Here is an 18,988-nt window from a genome sequence, read left to right as displayed (position 1 = left end):
CTAATGTCAAGAAAATAGATTATAACTAATTCAAGACAAGAACTGAGTCTTCACTGTCCTTGCCCATAGGGTGACCAACTGTCCCAGTGTGCCTAGGACTGAGGAGTTTCCTGAGACATGGGACTTTCAGTGCTGCAAGTGGGGAAATCCTGAGCAGACCAGGATGAGTTAGTTACCCTACTTGCCCAAGAAATGGGCACATCATAGTACCTGCTTGTTGATTGCTAACTGTGGTAGACATTTCTGCTGTTCACCAGTATTTCTGGTTCTCTTCTCCTTCTGGGCACACATTACACTTCTCCATCCCCTTGAAGTTGTGCATGACCATGCGACTTGCTTTAGCCAATAAAATGTGAGTGGACTTAATGTGTGTCACTCCTGAGTGGAAGAATTTAAGACCCCATGCACCATTCTCCATACACTGTCTTCTCTTGGCCTGGCAAACCCTGATGCCATGGAGTTGGGATGGCTGCATCTTAGAATGGTGTCGGATATCTCTGTGAAGCAGAGCCCTCGGCCTCCCCATGCTAGATGGGTCGTGTGAGCAAAACTTAGCTTCACTCATAAGTTGCTGAGATTTGCATGTTTTTCATCACTGCAGCAAAACCTTACCTAACCTGACTGGCACGACCACCACCAGAAATCTCATTAGCAACTTATTTAAACTCAAGTTCCTAAAGCAAAAAAAAAAAAACTCCTTAGGGTTTTTTCTCAGGTGGAACTTCAAAGCACATAACCAAAAAGCCAGTTGTGTGAACATAAGAAATCTGAGCCTGGTCTCCCAGGAAGCTTAAAGAAGCCGGAGGCAAGAGCTCCTGAGGACAGAGTCTCTGGGAACAGAATTTGCCTTCCTGGTTCCTACCCACCAGCCCAAGTTACTGATTCCAACTGCTGACATTAAAAGTCCAGATCATTTTAGAAAGTTCAACTCTTCGATGTTCAGATGGGAAACTCTCCAAAAAGAGAAACAACAGGTTCAGGATCACCCAAGACATTACTGGTTATGATCTCCCTACACATTTTTGGCCCTGTTTGTCCTTTACATTGCTTTCCTACCTAGTTCATCACAATCATTGTCTATTTCCTTGGGATTTCACATCCTTACCCACTTGATGGTGAAAAACTAGTCTCAATCTTATGCCTGGGTTTAAAAACATATATATTTTTTAAATTTATTTATTTTTGGTTGCATTGGGTCTTCGTTGCTGCACGGTGTGTGGGCTTCTCACTGCAGTGGCTTCTAGTTGTGGCACGTGGGCTCAGTAGTTGTGGCACACGGGCTTAGTTGCTCCGCGGCACGTGGGATCTTCCCGTACCAGGGCTTGAACCCGTGTCCCCTGCATTGGCAGGCGGATTCTTAACCACTGCGCCACCAGGGAAGCCCTAAAAACATATTTTTTAGAGAACATTTTTCTTATTATGACAATAATTTTCTTCTTATAATAGTAGAAGTGTATACTCATTTTTTTTTAACATAAGAAAATGAATATCCAAAATCTCACCCTCATGTAGAGGTAATCACTATTAACACTTTTAAAAAATAAATTTGTTACATTTTATGACATTTAAAAACTTCATCCTCATCAGTATTTTAGCAGGTTACATGATATTCTATTTTTATGGATATATCATAATTTTTTTTTAAATTTATTTATTTATGGCTGTGTTGGGTCTTCGTTTCTGTGCAAGGGCTTTCTCCTGTTGTGGCAAGTGGGGGCCACTCTTCATCGCTGTGTGCGGGCCTCTCACTATCTTGGCCTCTCTTGTTGCGGAGCACAGGCTCCAGACGCGCAGGCTCAGTAGTTGTGGCTCACGGGCCTAGTTGCTCCGCGGCATGTGGGATCTTCCCAAACCAGGGCTCGAACCTGTGTCCCTTGCACTGGCAGGCAGATTCCCAACCACTGCGCCACCAGGGAAGCCCCTATATCATAATTTTTTTAACCAAGCTCCTTTTCTTGGATATTTACTTTGTTCTGGTTTTTTGCTTGTTTGTTAGTTTGGGTTTTTAGTAACTCATGAGCACTGTTTCATAATCATTGTTAATTTAAGTAGATACTCTTTCCTCATTACCTGTTCAGCGCGTCCTACAGCAGTGGTTCTCACACATAAGCATGGCTCAGGATCACTGGGAGGGCTTAGGAAGCTAGAGATTGCTGAGCCCCATCACCAGAGTTTAGGATCTGTAGGTCTGGGTGGGGTCTGAGAATTTGTATTTCTATCAAATGTTTCTGGTACTGCTTATGCTGTTGATTTGGGGGCCATACCTTGTGAACCACCGTCTTATTCTTCTTCCCAATAACCTCCTATCACCTGTGTCCTCAGTTTCCTTTCTTTGAACCTGCTGCAATTGGGTTTTTACTCTGTGGAGGGGGAAGTTCTGTAGTGGTCTCACATTCTTTTCCCTTTCAAGACTGTAAGTCCCTTTCATCAGCACATCTTTCCAAGTGGTACACACTCACACTGATTTTCAAAGTTAGGTGTCTTTTTCCTGCATTGCCACTCCCAGAAACCTCAGCTAGTAACAAAGCAAGGGTAAACAAAAGTTCTTTTTCCCAGACTCTGACATTTTACATCCCTTATTCTCCCTGCATCTGCCTGTCTGCCTCACAAAGTTGTGATGGGCAACATCGATTCAAAATGGATAGAGTAGAATATTACAGGTGTTTGTGAGCTGGAAGGAGCTGTGGACCCAGAAGTGGGGAGGCATTACAATTAAACTTCCCATTATTATGTATTTGTAGGGAAATGGTTGGAAGCTTAGGTTCTGGAGTTAGAACTGGATTTTTATCTGGGCTCTGATACTTACTAGCTTTGTGAGCTTAGGCAAATCACATCTCGGAGCCTGATTTTCCTCACCTGTAAAATGGAGGAACTAATACCTTTGTTGCAAGGAGATTGCAAGAAATCGAAATTATATGTGCAAAGAAGCCGGGACAGAAACAACTCAATAAATGGTAGCTGTTGTGTTTACTAAATAATTGTTTTAATTTTTTTTTTTTTTCCCCTGGCCTTTTCTCTGCTGCGGGCCTGGAAAGGAATCCATTGATCGTAGGGATCTTTTCGGCCCTGGCCCGAGTTTTCTATCATTTACAAAGATTCTGGTCACCTGCTCAGGCGGCGGCTCCGCGCGCCCCGCCGGCTTCGCTGAGGCCCTGATTTTCGAGTATTTACGGCGCGCGGCCGTCCTAGCTCCCGCTCAAGTCTGCGCTTCCAGGTTCAGTCTCAGGGTCTCGCCGGCAGCCCCGGCCGGCGGGCGCGGAGCCGGCAGCGGGGCCAGAACGGCAGGGTCCTCTGGGGGCCCCGGAGTTGGGAGGCGGCGTCCGGGAGTTCCCCGAGGAGGATGGGCTGCGGACACAGCAGGCTGAGCTGCTGCAAACCCCCCAAAAAGGTAAAGGGCGCCGGCGGAGAAGTTTGTCTTCGGAGGGGAAGGAGGGTGCGGAACCACTCCGCCTCAGGGGACCCTCGGCGCCCCGGGTTCCCCCGGGTCGACCGGGGATGCCGGACGCAGAACAGCTAGAGGCCGGCGCGGAGGGAGGCGGGGAAGACTCGGCCGGGCGGCGCTCTCTCCCTCACGGCCCTGGGCTCAGCCGCGCGGGGCAGCCGAGTTTACAAACACGGCCCCAGGGCCCGGGAAGGGCGGCTGATTCCGGCTGGCGGGCTGGGGAAATGTCTAGTGCCTATGGCAGGTGCCTTTTCCTTCGGTCTGGGGCTGCTCGCTGTGTGGCCGTGGACATGTGACTTGACCTCTCTGGGCCTTGGGTTTTCCCACCTTTAAGAGGCAGATTATCTCTAGGGCCGCTACTCGCACGCAGAGTGGTCCACGGCTTTACATCATCGGCATCACCTGGGATCTGTTAGAAATGCAGAATCTCTGGCTGTGCCCCAGACTTACTAAAATAGAACCTTTTAACAAGATGCCCAGGTGATTACAAGTTTGAGAAGTGCTGGTTTAGAGCCTTTTCAGGCCCCGGAGCCGGTGCATGTGGGCTGTCCTAAGGGTAGCTGGGAGGGGCCAACGAGGGGGGGGGGAGATTTACAGCCTTCTGCTCCCCTTCCCTCCCTTCCTGTCCCTCCCCCAAGGGGCCTCCGAGCTGGGGCAGGGCCCAGGAGACTCTACTCGGGTTTCTTGCAGTGGGACCAGCTGCCCCTTGGGTTCTGACAAGCCCAGAAGGTCAGAGTCTGGAACCAGAGGACAACCTGAGGCACAGAGAGGGAAGGGAGGACCCTCAAGTCCTGACCCTTTTTCCTACGACTGCCTGCCCACCAGCCAGGTGGGAATACGTGGTCCTATAAACTTGATGATCAGTCCCCTGAGACCTCAAGAGCCCCCCCCCCCCCACACACACACACGTACACACACACCCTGTGACACTATTTAGTCATTTTTCATTGAACTTGAGTGTCTGCTGCCTTGCCTGTGCTTGAGCACAAGCTTTTCTACTTATTGAGAATGCAGGACTGTCCCCAACCTGGGTGATTCTATTTCCTGCCCTGTGCCTAGTCCAGGGAGAAGAGTTTCTGTGCCCAGTACAGTACCTCCTCCGCTTTCCTTGCTCTTCCTTTATTCCCAGTTCAAAAAACCTCACCGAGCTCTGACCCAGAAACCCTCCTGTCTTCCCTGGCTCCAACAGGGAAACTGAGGCTTGCCTCCATCAGTGGAAGCAGAGGCTGGCTGATGGGATGATGCGCACATAAACCTGAGCCTGGCTTGAGACTTAGAACAAACTGGTGATAGGTGGACATGATCCTCAGTGTTAATCCTAGCTCTGCCACAAGCATCCTGTGTGACCCCAAGTAAGCCATTAGCACTCTCTGGGCCTCAGTTTCTCCCTCTATATGGAGACGGAGGGCAATGAGTAGGACGATTTCTAAGAGTCTGAGAATCTGTGTTCTCTGCACCTGTGTTCTCTGCTCTCTTAGTCTGCAAAGTGGGCCAAGGGTGAATTCCATCTACACAGTGGTGGGAGGAGACTGGAGGAGGAGCCCTGTTCCAGGCCTTGACTCTTCCATAGTCCAGAAGAGGAGACCACAGTGAGCATGGGTTCCCCTGCCTCGTGGCCTTTCTGAAAGCCTCGCCAGCTGTCCCTGTCTGTCCCTGGCACAGCCTGAACTGGACCCCCTGTCTCAAGCTGTGAAGGGCAAGTGAAGTCAGCAGAGACTTTCCCTGTGGGAAAGGGCCTTGGGTACCACCTGGGCTGATGCACCCAACATACAGATGGGAGGTTAAAGCCTGGAGAAGGAGGGGTCTTGACTGAGGTCACAGAGCAACTTAGAGTAGAGCCCAGGTGTCCAGTCCCCTAGCCCAGTGTTCTTTGTCTCTGCCCCTACTCGGTGCTCCCAGTGGCTTCTTGTTGATTCCAAAGCCCTTTGGCATTTAAAGCCTTTACCCTGTTGCCTCAGAGCAGCCTGGCTTTTCTTCCTGCCCCAGCAGTGCCAGGCCCCTGCCCCTGAGTGGCAGGATTTATAAGCTGATTTTGTTTAAAGTTCACGCCCGTTTCCATCCCTTCGTGCTGTGCTCCTGCCCAGTTTCTCATCCAAGTGCCAACCCCTAGAAGGCGTGAGCTTCCGAGCTCATCCCCAGTAGGCTCTCAGCCCCCTGGGGGGGAGGGGGCCTCTGAGGATGGGATGTACAAAAATGAGCTCAGACCGCAGGAGGCTCAGGTCACGACAACAGTGACTCACCCTGAGTGGCAGTTGACAGAATACTTTCACATCCTGCCGACTTCACGGCAGCCTGGAAGCCAGGCTGAGCTGCCGAATCTTCCCCACTTTATAGGGGAGGACACTGAGGTTCAAGGGAGGAGTGATGCCCCATAGCCAGTTGGTGGCCAAGCTTTGCAGTGGGGCCTGGTTTTCTGCCCTCCCCGGCTAGTGCCCACTGCCCCGCACAGAGCCCAGAGCAGGTGCTACATAAATATTTGAGTGAGTGAATGAGGGCCACATGAGAGCCAGACTAGGGGTTAGCCCAGGGTGCAGCAGGAGTATCTCATCCAGCTTTGGGAGACACAGGAAGGCGTCTTGGATGAGGGCTGAGCACGCCTTGGCTGAGTGTTGAAGGTTCGGTAGGAGTTACCCAGTCGAGGTAGAAAGGTCAGTCTGAGCAGCCGCTGAGCCTGAGAGGCAGAGTGACAGTGCTGGTTGTGGAGAGTGGGCGTGGCCAGCTGTGAGGAATGAGGCCGGCGCTCTCAGCGGGGACTTCGCTGGCTAGGGACAGGGGCTTGACCACTAGGACTTCTCAAGGTCCCTCCAGGGGCCAGGCCCTGAGGGCTTGCTGAGTCCTGTGGTCAACAGTGCCTGGTGGCCTTAGCTGACCAGCTGTCCTAGATCCCACTGAGAGGCCTGACCTGGGGCTGTTACTGGGACTTTTGGGGAAAGTTGAAATCCTGGTGAAAAAATGAGTGAGGATCCCTAAGCAGGCTGGATGTGGATACCGAAGAACCACCTGCATTGTGTGGTCCTTCCAAAACCCTTTTTGGCGGAGACTGTGGCTGATGTGGCCACATCCCTGGGAGGATTTGGGAGAAGGCCGGACATAAAGGGGAAGGGCCGAGGAAGCAAGCCCATGGACTTGCCTGTAGGAGTGACATGGAGAGTACGCAGGGGCCTTCCATCCCCAACGGGTTACCCGTCTGGGCCCAAGGTGGGGAGGGACAGCTAGTGCCTCATGGTCAGTCCCCTGTATGTGTGCCTGGTACCCCCAGGGCTTCAGCTCTGGCGCCACAGCTCTGAGCAGCGCATCAGAGACCCTGGCTCAGCACTGCTCCCGGAGACATGCCTCGCGCAGCAGGTTCTCTGTGGTCAGTAGCCCTTCAGGAGGGTTTCCATGTAGCAGGCCAGGTGAGAGGCAGAGATGCAGAAGTGAACACCATGGGAGAGCCTGGCATGGGCACAGCTAATTCTGAAACAAAACCATAGACACTAGTGACATGGACTTTAGAACTGGGTCCACATATTCATTTATTAACTCAGCTATCTGACTCTGGGCCAGGTGCCACTTCAGTCCTGGCTCCGTCGTGGATCCATTAAGTGACCGTGGAAGGGACTTGGCTTTTCCGTGCCTCAGTTTCCTCATCTGTAAAATACGTGTGATGTTAGCTCCTGAGTCATAGGGTTCTAAGATTAGATGAAAGAATGCATGTAATAGAGCCCCTGATACACCAACTGGTAAGTGGCACACCCTCGATAAGATAGAATGTGGGTGAGGACATCACCGCCTGGATTGTACCCAAGGAAAGCAAACAGGGTTGCGGAAGACAGGGGGACGTTAATGTTCTTGGCAGGCTGTTGGGTTAGGAAGATGAAGCCTGGAGCCTGGCCACTGCCTTCCAACCTCTGAAGTGTTGTCAAGAGGCACGGGCACAGAGCACGGCCTTGTACTCTGGTTTCGGGAGGCAGAGTTGTGGCCAATGAGGGGAAGCTAAAGGGAGCCAGATTCTACTTCTCACCAGGAAGAAGGGTAGTGAGTTCCCCATCCTAGAGTAGTTCAACCAGAGGTCAGCTGCGATTGTGGCAAAAATAGAAGAGGGGACGCAAGCCTCGGACGAGGAAGCACTTAGGATTCCACTCGAGACATCTCATTATTGTGATTACTATAATGTTTGAGGCAAAATTTCAGAATTTAGAAAAGTATAAAGAAGTTTTAAAGTAGTTTTTAATCTCACCATGAAGAGGTAGCCTCTGTGTACATTTCAGTGGCATTCTTTCTACTGTTTTCCTCCATGTATGATATATGTGAATGTGACTGTTTTTGCAGAATTGGGAAAATATTTTATCTTATTTATTTGATATATATTCATTTGTTTTTTGGCTGCGTCGGGTCTTGGTTGCAGCGTGTGGGCTTCTCTCTAGTTGTGGCGCGAGGGCTCCTGAGCTCGTGGGCTCTGTAGTTGTAGCGCGGGGGCTTAGTTGCCCCACGGCGTGTGGGATCTTAGTTCCCCGACCAGGGATCGAACCCGCGTCCCCTGCATTGGAAGGTGGATTCTTAACCACTGCACTGCCAGGGAAGTCCCTGGGAATATATTTTAAATGATTATATTCTAGTTACTTAATATTTTGTTGGGGGCGTTCTCCCATGTTAAATAGTCCGCGGAAATGTGATTTTTAATGGCCACCTAATGTTCTGTGGCTTATTTAACCAGTTTGGACACTTGGTTATTTACACTCCCCACTGCTACCCACCCTTGTGTTTTCATCCTAAGCTGGGAGACTGTGCCTTTTTGTCAGAGGGGAGAGATTGGGGGAGGGAGGGCCTCCAGGGAGAGATGTCATCTTGGCTGGGTTTTGAAGGTGAATGGGGGCCAGACGCTTGTGTCAGGGTGAATGGGGTACACAAGAGGCAGGGCCCCTGACACCTGGTCGGTAGGAGCAGGGCAAATCTGACCTTTGAACTTGCTTTGCTGAGTGTGGGACAGAGGGTCTACGAAAGGAAACTGCCTTTCCCTGGCACTGAGTCCTCTGTCCCAAACATTGTAGGGACGTGGCTGTATATGTGGCCTCTGAGCTTTGCCCAACCCCCAAAATGATGCCCCCCCAACCAGAAAAATCATCCTAGTTAAAGTCAATACAGGCTTCCATATGACCTCTGACAACCTTGTGAGGTTCAGTGCCAGATTTCTATGTTATAAAGAGACATCTGTGCCCTGTGACCTGAAACCCATCAGAATAATTCCTAATAAATCCTTGCCTTGGACACACAACCTTTGGTAACACACTTTCTGCACATGTACATGTTTTTTAATTCTGTTCCTTTGTAGCTGAATTCCCAATCAGCTAGCATAGGTCCCTGAGAGCCTGAGGTGCCCCCAGGCACCTCAGGATTTCCATTGCTGCCTCAGTTGGGTGTTGAGTTTGGGGCCCATGCTCCACGTCATCACTTGTGTTTTTTTATTATAAAAAGGGCCGAAAAGATAAAACTTCAAATTGTTCGTCCGGAAACAGGATGCCATATAAGTCAAGGTGGTGACACTCCTGGTAGGAGGGGCTGCCACTAGACATCTCAGTGTTCATAGGTTGGCTGGTAAGCGAAGGTCTGAAATCTACCTGAAAAAGAGTTCCAAGAGACCTCAGTATAACATTCATGAGTGTTCATGTTCAAAAACCAAACTTGGAAAAAGTTGGGTAGCCCCCATAAAAGGAAGAGTCTGATGGATGGCCTGAGTCCTGGCTCTGACATCTCGGGGTGCACTTGGGTTTCCCCCCTCAAGGCCTGCACTTTGTCCTCTCAGTGTCCTCCACCCTCGGAGCACTGTGAGCCATCCCGGATGACTGATCGACCAGGGACTGGGCCAGGAAGGGAGCAGGACCTGCAGGTGGGTGCAGGGGGAGCTCCCGGGGCCCCACCCCAGGCAGAGAGAAGGAGAGAGAGAAAATGAGAAATTCCACCTATCTTTAGCATAGATAGATCTAAATCTATCCATCCCCCGAAGACAAGCCATCGACTTCTCACCAGGTAAATGTGAATCCTTAAAAATCATTTATCTTGTGTCACTTTATTTTCAAATCTGAATCTTCCAGAACATCTAGGCCAAATGCCTCACAATACATCCATCCCACACCCATGCTTTCCCCCCAGATACATGATGTACAAACTGACCTACTTCCAGTTTTCCTTCCTCCCCAGCAGAGAAGTTCTTTTTCAGTGTACAACGAATCTTGTCATTTTCCACCGCCCCGTGCAACCCTACCCCCTGCCGTCTCCTTGAGAAAACAGCTTTGACATCAGAAAAGTTATGTGTAATGGATTTTTTTATGTTTGTTTATTTGTGGCCGTGCCACGCGGCATGCGGGATCATAATTCCCTGACCAGGGATCAAACCCGTACCCCCTACAGTGGAAGCACAGAGTCTTAACCACTGGACCGCCAGGGAAGTCCCTTTAATGGGTTGATTAGTGTCCCTACCCAAACTCATGTACACCCAGAACCTATGAGTATGACCTTATTTGAAACAGGGTTTTTGCCAATGTAATCAGTTAAGATGAGGTCATACTGGATGATGGTGGGCCCTAATCCAAGGACTGGTGTCCTTGTAAGAAGAGGGAACTTTGGACACAGATACACGGGGAGAAGGCCATGTGATGACAGAAGCAGAGACTGGAGTGATGCAGCTCCAAGCCAAGGAACGCCAAGGATTGCTGACAACCACTGGAAGCTAGGAGAGAGGGATGGAACAGAAACTCCCTCAGAGCCTCCAGAAGGACCCAACCCACCTGATACCTTGGTTTGGGACTTCTAGCCTTCAGAACTGGAAGAGAATAAATTTCTGTTGTTTTAAGTCACCAACGTCGTGGTGATTTGTTACAGCAGCCCTAGGGAACATATATTTTAAGGTTAATTACTCCCCACCCTCTCTCACCCCTCCCCCACCTTGCCACCAGTAGAAATGGGCAGGAAGAGCCCAGTGCCTCCCCTTTGGAACCATGGCTTGGCAGAAAGGTAGGGAGCACTGCAAACAAGGAGGTGCTTGGACAAGGCCCAAATGCTGTTGGACACCAGCTGCAGTACCTGCAGAGGAAAGCACACTGGGCCGGGGGTCAGGAGTGGGTCCCACTCCTGCCTCTGTCACTAACTTGCTGTGTGATCTCAGCTGGTTCTGTCCCCGGGCCTTGATCTCCCCACCAGTAAAATGATCGCCATGGCTGCTTTTAGGTTCCAAGAGAGGTATTTATTCTGCCTGTTGTTGTTCATTGTACACAAGTCAAACGTGAGTACACTATTGTTTGAAAAATTCTAAGAATTTAGGCAAAACTGAAGCTCCCCCTCCTTGAGTGCAATAATTCTAGTCCTTTCTCTAGAGATGATGACTGACTGCCATCAGTGTGCGCCTTTCTAGGTAGTTTTTCCTGTGCATTTACGTACAGTAGAAATAGTTTATTTTGCCTATTCATATTCTACCAAATGGCTTTCCACTGTTGTCGGTAAATTCCTACTTGGTTTTTTTAAACATATGAGTGGCACTGCCTAGTGTTATATACCTTAGTGTATTGAGCTGGTGCCCTGTTGTGGATATGAGCCTGGTTTCCAGCGTTTCCCTGTTACAAGTGACCCCGCCCTGAGCACCCTGGAGGAGCCACTGTCCTCGCTAATGGGTGCCGGTCTCTGCTGGCCGTGCTATGGCAGGGTGGGGGTGCTTTGCCGCGTGTACCTTGCGAGGTGGCTGCTGGGCTCTGTCATCTTCTGCTCCAGGCACTGCAGCGCCCCCTTTTACATCCTCTCCACAGGAGCTGCTCAAGAACAGAGGGTGGTATGAAGGGTTCAGGACACCCCCCAGACCCTCCTGAGAAATGCCCCTCCTTCCTTGTCCTGCAGAGAAGCCCTCTCCATGCAGCGGCTGACAGCTGAGTGTGTCCAACTGTCAGCTCTGCCGTGCCTGGAGCCAGCGAGCGTGACAGGACTGATAGAGGATGAGGTGTCAGGGTGACCTCACTCTGCCCCTTCTTTTCAACCCACAGCATACCAAAACCAGAAGGGCCCTGATGTATCCCATTGCCCAACTCCATGCCAGAGAGAGGAGGAAACAGAAGCCCAGAGAGGGGAGGGTGCTTCCCCAAGGTCACACAGCAAGCAAGTAGCAAGTCAGGGGCCTGACTCTGGACTCCGACTGGGGAGTTTGCCATTGGGTTGCTGAGACAGGTGGATATCCAGCCGTGTACATCCCTTCCCCCGCTGTGGCCACTGACACTGTTTTCTGTCCCACTCCTTTAGGGTCCTTCTGCCTGGCGGACTGACCCAAATGCTGGATATGGTACCGAGTGCTTCTGCCAGCTCCAGGCGCTCTCAGGCGAGCAGAGCTGGCAGACCCCCTGGGAGGCTGATACGGGACAGGAAAAGGTGGGCTCTAGGGAGGAAGAAAGGGGATGTGGTATACTGGAAACCCTTTCCCAGGCCTCAGCCTCTCCATCTGTGAATGAGGGGTTGGGCCCTGCACTCACTGTCTGCCATGGGTGGGCTCAGCAGGTGCGCGGGAGGGAAGTGGTTCTGTCCTCCCCTGAGATCTCTTTCGTCAGCTGGTCAGATGGGAGGGATGGAGGCCACATCCGCCCCTGACTTGGGGTGTTCTAGGGGCATTGCAGGTATTCAGAGAATAGGCGGGGCCTCCTGACACAGCTGAGAGGTACTGGCTGGTGCTCCTACCTTTCGTTCGGTTGCGTGGTCACGTCGGTATGTCCCCAGGCAGGCACTGGCTGATGCTGACGCCGTCATGTGTAAAATGAACAAGTTGAAGTAAATCTTTGGCGTCCCTGGCCGCGTGAAAGTGAAATCACATTCAGGCATTGCTTTGGCAAAATACTTCTGCCCATCTTAGAGATGGGGAAGCTGAGGCCTGTGATTATGGTGTTCTTACATCCGAGGCTCTGTACTTTGGGTGTGAACGCTAACATTTCTCACCAGCCCTGAACATTTAGGTCCTGCCTCTCCCCCACCCGAAGTCCTGGAGGGGCCCCTTGGGCCTCCGCCTCCACAGGCCGCCGCCGCCACCTCCTTCCTGCCTCTACCCTCAGCCAATGGGCTCTGCTGTGGTTGTTCAGATCCCGAAACCACGCTGAGTTCTGACACCGGAAAGGCAGCTCTGATACTGCAGAGGGTTGTGACATGAGTCCCTTGAGGCTCAGAATCCCCTAATCGTTTGGCTACTTGGATCAATCTGGCGCGTGCACGAAGGACGCGGAAGGGGCTCCGCCTCGAGTCTGGATTCCCTTTAGGGCTCTGCTCCCTGCTTTGTGGCCTCTGACAAGCACTGCTCACCTCCCCTCTGGGCCTCAGTTTTTCCATCTGGAAATAGGAGGTGAGGATTGGAATAAACTGTCTCCAGGGGCCCTTCCATCCCTGTCTTCTGGGTCCCAGTAAGCCTTCCTCAGCGAAGGTGGGTGTGACAGAACTATGCAGCCAAGGGAAGCCAGGGCTGTGGTTTATGGGGTTGGCAGAGGAGCTTGGTGAACTCTTAAGCGTCCTTTGATTACTAAATTCTCGAAGCTAAGCAGGATTAATGAGGCCATAAATCACACCATTCAATCAGAAATACACAATGCCTAAAGGCCCATGAAGAAGATGGAGTGATGGTCCCTAAAGCAAGGTTAGACCAAGTGTCTTCAGGAAAGGCCAAGCCAGCCTCAGGGCTTGGCTTCCATCCTAGCGGGATTCCCAAGGGAAGGAATAGCTGGGAAGTTTCTATCCAAGTTGCTTCTGCCTTCCTCATTCTTTCCTGATGAGGCTCGGAATTTGAGGGAAGTGAGGAGTCTATCCTGGACACTTCAGTATGAGACTATGAAAATTCACCCCAAAGTACTGCAACCTGAATAATACTCAACAGAGCCCCCTGGGACTCTGTTAATGTTGGTGGGTTTTACGTGCCGCCTGCACTAGCTAAACACTTGATGCTTACCAGAGGTCTTGTTGAACATCAGGGATATTTTATAGAATTATTGATGGTTGGAGTTGAGGGCCCTCTGAGATCACTCAGTCAGTCCAACCTGCAAAATGAAGTTTGCCTCTTCTTGTATGCTACCAGTGACAGAGAGCTCACTACCACCACCCCACCCTCCAATAAGGCAGCCTATCTCTATTTGGGACAGTTCTGAGATTCTTCATATTGCACTTGAAACTTCTAGTCTTTGGACACCATCTTGCCCTTCAAGGCTGTGGACTACACACCAGCAGCTTCTACCTCATGGCAGTCCTGCAGAGGTTTGAAGACGGAGTCCAGAGTTTTTTCTTTTTGTTTTTGTTTTTTGCCTATTCTCGAGGCTGATAACTACTGTTAACAGTCCCTCCTGTCACTTGGTTTGAATCTCCTACTACATCCTGTCAGCTACTCTTGCACACCTTCCATTTGGTCAGTTTACCCTCCAAAATGCAAGCATATTCGAGAGGGTCTCACCAGGCCCAGTCCGAGCTTGCCTGGTTTCCTCATGGCTCTGGGCCCTGTCCTCATGCTCTGCCTGGACCCTGTCTGCTTTCGGAGCCGTGTTCTACCGCGGACCAGGTTTGCTTCTGGTTGACCCCAGAGCAGAGCTCTGGTCTGCTTGACAGCAAGGAGCTGGGCCCCAGAACGGTGCATGTCACCAAGATAGAGGGGCCCTGTTTCCAGCCCTCTTAGTTGAAGGGCTGCCCTGGAGCCCAGAAGGACTGAGGAGAACATCTGTTCCAACCCTGACCCATCACAGATAGGTCCAGAGAGGGGACAGCACTTCCCTCAAGTCACACAGTGAAGCTGGAACCTGGGTCTCCTGGCCTCTCCCCCAGTCCTGGGTTCTCCCTCTATCCCATGCTGCCAGCTGCCACCTCATAGCTTTCTTCGCCCAAGTTTCCATTGACACAGGAAGCTGCCATCCTTCTTCCAGAGCTCAGACCGGATGCCCCTCCCAGTCTGAGGCCTGCCCCACTCTGCTTTTGGAAGGGAAAATTTTTGTGGCCCCCTCCCAGCTCCTGTCCTCTCCCACTGCAGGGTGAACTCTGCTCCATGACCTCTGAGGAGGAAGTAGCCAAGGCCCCACCGTGGGAATTTTCCATGCAGTAGTTGCTTATCGATTCCCGCTCAGCTCCGGGCTGTGTGTCCTCAGGCTTTGGCGAGCCTCACAATCACCTGGATGGGTTGGTAGATCAGAGCTTCCCCGCACACACACACCACCCTCGGATGCTGTAGGTCTAGAACTGGGCCTGGGAGCTGTGTTAAGCAAGGACTTCAGGTGGTTCTAATACAGGAGACCCTCTATTAGGCCTGGAAATTCCTAGAAATATTGTTCTGGGCATCATAACAGATACTGGGGCAAATCCAAAGTCGATTTCAAAAATGGTCCCTGTCCTCAGGGAGCCCCTTGGACTAGCAGAAGTACAGGTAACTGGGTAGCTACTCACATAGGTGTCTGAACAGGCCCTGGAGCGTAGCGCTGATAGGAGCTAACTCAGCCCTGGGGAGAGACCAAGTAGAAATAATATATGAGCGGGGCCTGGAAGCCTGAGAAATTATTGACCATGTGTCATGCTGGGATGGTCTTGAACACACGGTTGTGCATCTTGCGGCCAGGAGCACAGTAGGTTGTTTTGGTTTGGTCTTGGCCTAGCAAATTGGTCAACATGAAAAAAAATTTTTTTAATTAAAGAAAAAAAAAGACACTAGTCCATGTAGACAAGGTTGTAGTGAAACTGGCCTTCTGTGTGTTATTAGTGGGTGAGTTAATTGATAGAACTTTCTGGAGAGTAGAGCCAGTAATTTTATTTTATTATTATTATTTTTTAATCTTATATATATATATTTTTTAATTTTTATTTATTTTTGGCTGCATTGGGTCTTCATTGCTGCACGCGGGCTTTCTCTAGTTGAGGCAAGCGGGGGCTACTCTTCATTGCGGTGCCTGGGCTTCTCATTGTGGTGACTTCTCTTGTTGCAGAGCACAGGCAGAGCCAGTAATTTTAGATGTGTGAAAAATTTTATAAATCAGTATGTTCTCTAAAGCATGATTTGGAAATTAAAAAATGGAAATAATGTATATATTCAACAGTGGATTTTATTTTTCGGCTGTGGCATGCGGGATCTTAGTTCCCCAGCCAGGGATCGAACCTGTGCTCCCTGCATTGGGAGCGCGGAGTCTTAACCACTGGACCACCAGGGAAGTCCCTCAACTTTTTTTCCCTCAATGTGAAAAAAAAAAAGATGTGGATATTTTTTTCACATCTGGATTTATGTTTATTCACATGTGGGAGGGAATAACATTTTACAGTTAGATCACAAATATCAGAAAGCTACTCAAAGTGGGAGCTTCATAGAAATGTTAGAGAGTGGAAGGAGATACATGAAGGCATTATTTTTTTTAAAAAGCAAATTCTTTGCGGTCAACATATTCTTGCAAACTATTTTGAAAATGAAACACTCAATTAGATATTGAGTAATATTAATGATTTAAAACCAGTGGAGGTTGTATGGATTAAAAAACCATTCAACTGTGGTTTATTGATTAAATGATTAAATTCACCTGTAAGGATGTCATACTCAAGTCATTAAAATTAATATATTTACAGAATATTTAATGCCATGTAGTAAATGCTCATATTTGAAAAAGTAAGATGTAAGAAAGTATATATAATATTCCAATAATGAATAAATATGTATTATTTATTACCACTATAATTGGAAAAAGATGTTTACCAATATTTAAATATTAAGAAAATGGAGAGAACAGTAGAGTGAGGACAGATTATGAGTCTTGAATGTCATTCTGAAGGAGTTATTCTGGGGGCAGGGGTGCCATCAGGATCTGGAGACTCAAGCACAAGGCCATGTCCTGCCTAAGGTCTGGAAGCTGTTAGTGGAGAAGAGTTTTCCACCTTCTGTGGTGGTTATTTGGGAGAAGACAGTTTCTCATGAGCTTTATGAACTTTTGTCAGGCAACCTGAGGCCAACGGCAGCCCAGAAGATCTAGGAAAGCACTGTGCGTCTTTGCTCTTGCCGTGCTTTTCAAACATAATGTGATAACTGTCATAATGCCATGTTTGAGATCTTAGAATATGCCAGACGTTATAGGTGCCTTATCTCATCTAATCCTTAAAATAACCTCCTGAGGAAACCAAGGCTTGGAGAGGCCATGTAGTCACACGGTGTTGGATTTAGTATTTGAATCCAGATCTGGGTGATTTTAGACTCCCACAGTTCTTAACCATACTGTTCTGGTCTCTACTGTTCTGAGACCTTGTTCTTATGCTGATTTTGACATCGAGGTCCCATTAGACAGTGTCTTACCTCCCCAGCTCCAGTTTCCTCCCTTGTAATAACCCTTGCCTCTCAGTACGGTTGAGAGGATCTGAAATCAGACACTCAGAGTTTGAACGCCATGGGCGTCGTTGGGTGAAACTAAGACCTCCTCACCTCCACTTCACAAAGGAGGAAGTGGGAGTCCGGAGGAGGAAGGAGACTTGTCCAAATTTGTGGAAAAGCCAAGACTGGAATTCTGGAAATCTCACTCTCATAAAAAAGTTGACCAGATTAGTGTAACCAGTGGTGGCAACAGGGACAAGACAACCGTTGATGTTTATCTCCCTCCTTCCTCCGGCCCAGGGTGGAGAGGCTGCCTCCTGTCATTTCCCCAGAATCCTGTGTTGACAGCTTGTGCCTGGGCCAGGCGTCCCCTCTCCCATGGGCAGGAGGGCGGAGACTTCACAGGGTGGGTGGAGGGAGGGTGACAGGCGTGCCAGCCACTGAGCAGATGTGGGGACCAGGGCCTGGGGGAAGCACTGTGCCTTGCTCAGTTTGCCGGGATTTCACGCAGCACCAGGCCCTGTGCCAGGCACTGTGGGGCAGGAGCAGAATGTTCTAGAAGCCTTCCCTTCTCTTCCTTCCTCAACCGGAAGTATGCTTTCTAGCAGCATTTCATTCATTCTCAAGTTCAGGAAATTGTTAATAATTTTTATTTTAGTAATCTATTATTACAGAAAAAAGTAAAGCTTTTCCTTTACAATGATAATTCACAATTGAATGCTTTCGTAGCCTTTTCACAGGCTGACTTATTGAAGTGATTTTGAAAATGGGGCCTAGGCACTTTCCTGGTGGCGCAGTGGTTAAGAATCCGCCTGCCAATGCAGGGGTCACGGATTTGAGCCCCGGTCTGGGAAAATCCCACATGCTGTGGAGCAACTAAGCCTATGCACCACAACTACTGAAGCCCGCGCACCTAGAGCCCGTGCTCTGCAACAAGAGAAGCCACTGCAATGAGAAGCCCGCACGCTGCAACAAAGAGTAGCCCCCACTCACCGCAACCAGAGAAAGCCCGCGTGCAGCAACGAAGACCCAATGCAGCCAAAAATAAATAAATTTTAATTAATAAAAATAAAATGGGGCCTAGAATATCTTTTTTTTTAAATCAGAACACTTTTTCAAGGTATAGTTGAGAAGTAACATTAATTTCAGGTGTACAACCTAAGGATTCAATATTTATATACATTGTGAAATGATCACAATAAGTCTAGCTAACATCCTAGAGCATTTTGAAAAGTATACAAAATAGCTTAAATTTTTTTTCTACCCCAGATCCTGGTCCAGTGGCCAGTGCCAGACTTTGACCAACTTTTCACCTCTCTGGGGTGAAATGAGAAAATTAAAGGTGTGAATGTGTGTGTAATGTTGAGTAAGATGTTACTTCACCTTTCCTGGAAGAACTGTCTTGAGCTTTCCTTAATATACTTTGGAAGGTTAAAATGTCTTCTGTTTTATGAAATGATAGTGATAGTCTGCAAAAAATTTTTGTCAGCATCCTTTCTTGTCAACCCATATCAATTCTCCTATTTCAAAATATTATTTATGGAAACTGAAATCTGGGAGCCACTGACACTGCCTTGTGGTACAGAAGGCCCTTTTGCCTCAGTTCTCTCCTATGATCAGATTCAACCCACACTGGCCAAGGTTGGTTAAAGTGCCCACTAGGTATGGCTCAAATACTTGACTCTGCCAGTTGTCCCCTGATTTACCTTGATGGACTCCTCACCTGCCTCAGCCTTGTCATCTTTAAATTGGGGGGCATTCGAATTTCCCAGGGTCCTTCTAAAGATTACCTGAGATAGTATAGATAAGACAGCATAGTGCCTGGTACATCCTGGCTGCAGTATCTCACCCCCATCTGTCACGTTAAGTAACGCTGTCTCCTTATAGTTGGGGAAACAGCCCTTCTAGCAGAGAAGAAGCATAGTAAAACATGGCTCGAACTTTGAGGCTCTGCTTTCAATACAGGGAAGTTGGCTGGAAGTTGTGGTAGCCACAAGCCCCGAGAGGGAAGGGGAATTGTCTCTGAACTGGGAGTTAGGAAGTTTTAGGACACCTAAAGGCCATAACTGGGGTGAGGGTAATAGCAGAAGGTCTGGCCAAGTCCCTAGAGAAGGAAGATAAGGGCAGAGAGGTGCCCATGGTTGGTGGCCAAGGAATCTAAGGAGAGACCAACCAGCATCAAACTCCCCGCGGAGGGTTTCCCTGGCCAAGATGAGAAATTCTGCTCTGAGAACCCTTTCCCC

General features: G+C 49.3%; 1 protein-coding gene across 1 annotated transcript in view; it reads left to right on the top strand.

The window, feature by feature from the left end:
- The first annotated feature begins 326 nt into the window (after window positions 1-326).
- Window positions 327-18,988, top strand: part of CCDC69 (coiled-coil domain containing 69) — a 38,329-nt gene continuing 19,667 nt past the window's right edge. Inside the window, exons 1-2 of the mRNA XM_065873733.1 lie at window positions 327-352; window positions 3,190-3,388. Coding sequence (XP_065729805.1) covers window positions 327-352; window positions 3,190-3,388 — 225 coding nt within the window. The remainder of the gene's footprint in view (window positions 353-3,189; window positions 3,389-18,988) is intronic.

The sequence above is a fragment of the Phocoena phocoena genome, chromosome 3, assembly GCF_963924675.1.
Source record: "Phocoena phocoena chromosome 3, mPhoPho1.1, whole genome shotgun sequence".
In the NCBI taxonomy this organism is placed as follows: domain Eukaryota; kingdom Metazoa; phylum Chordata; class Mammalia; order Artiodactyla; family Phocoenidae; genus Phocoena; species Phocoena phocoena.
Note: the sequence above shows the minus strand (reverse complement) of the source record. Positions and strands in the feature narration are given on the sequence as shown.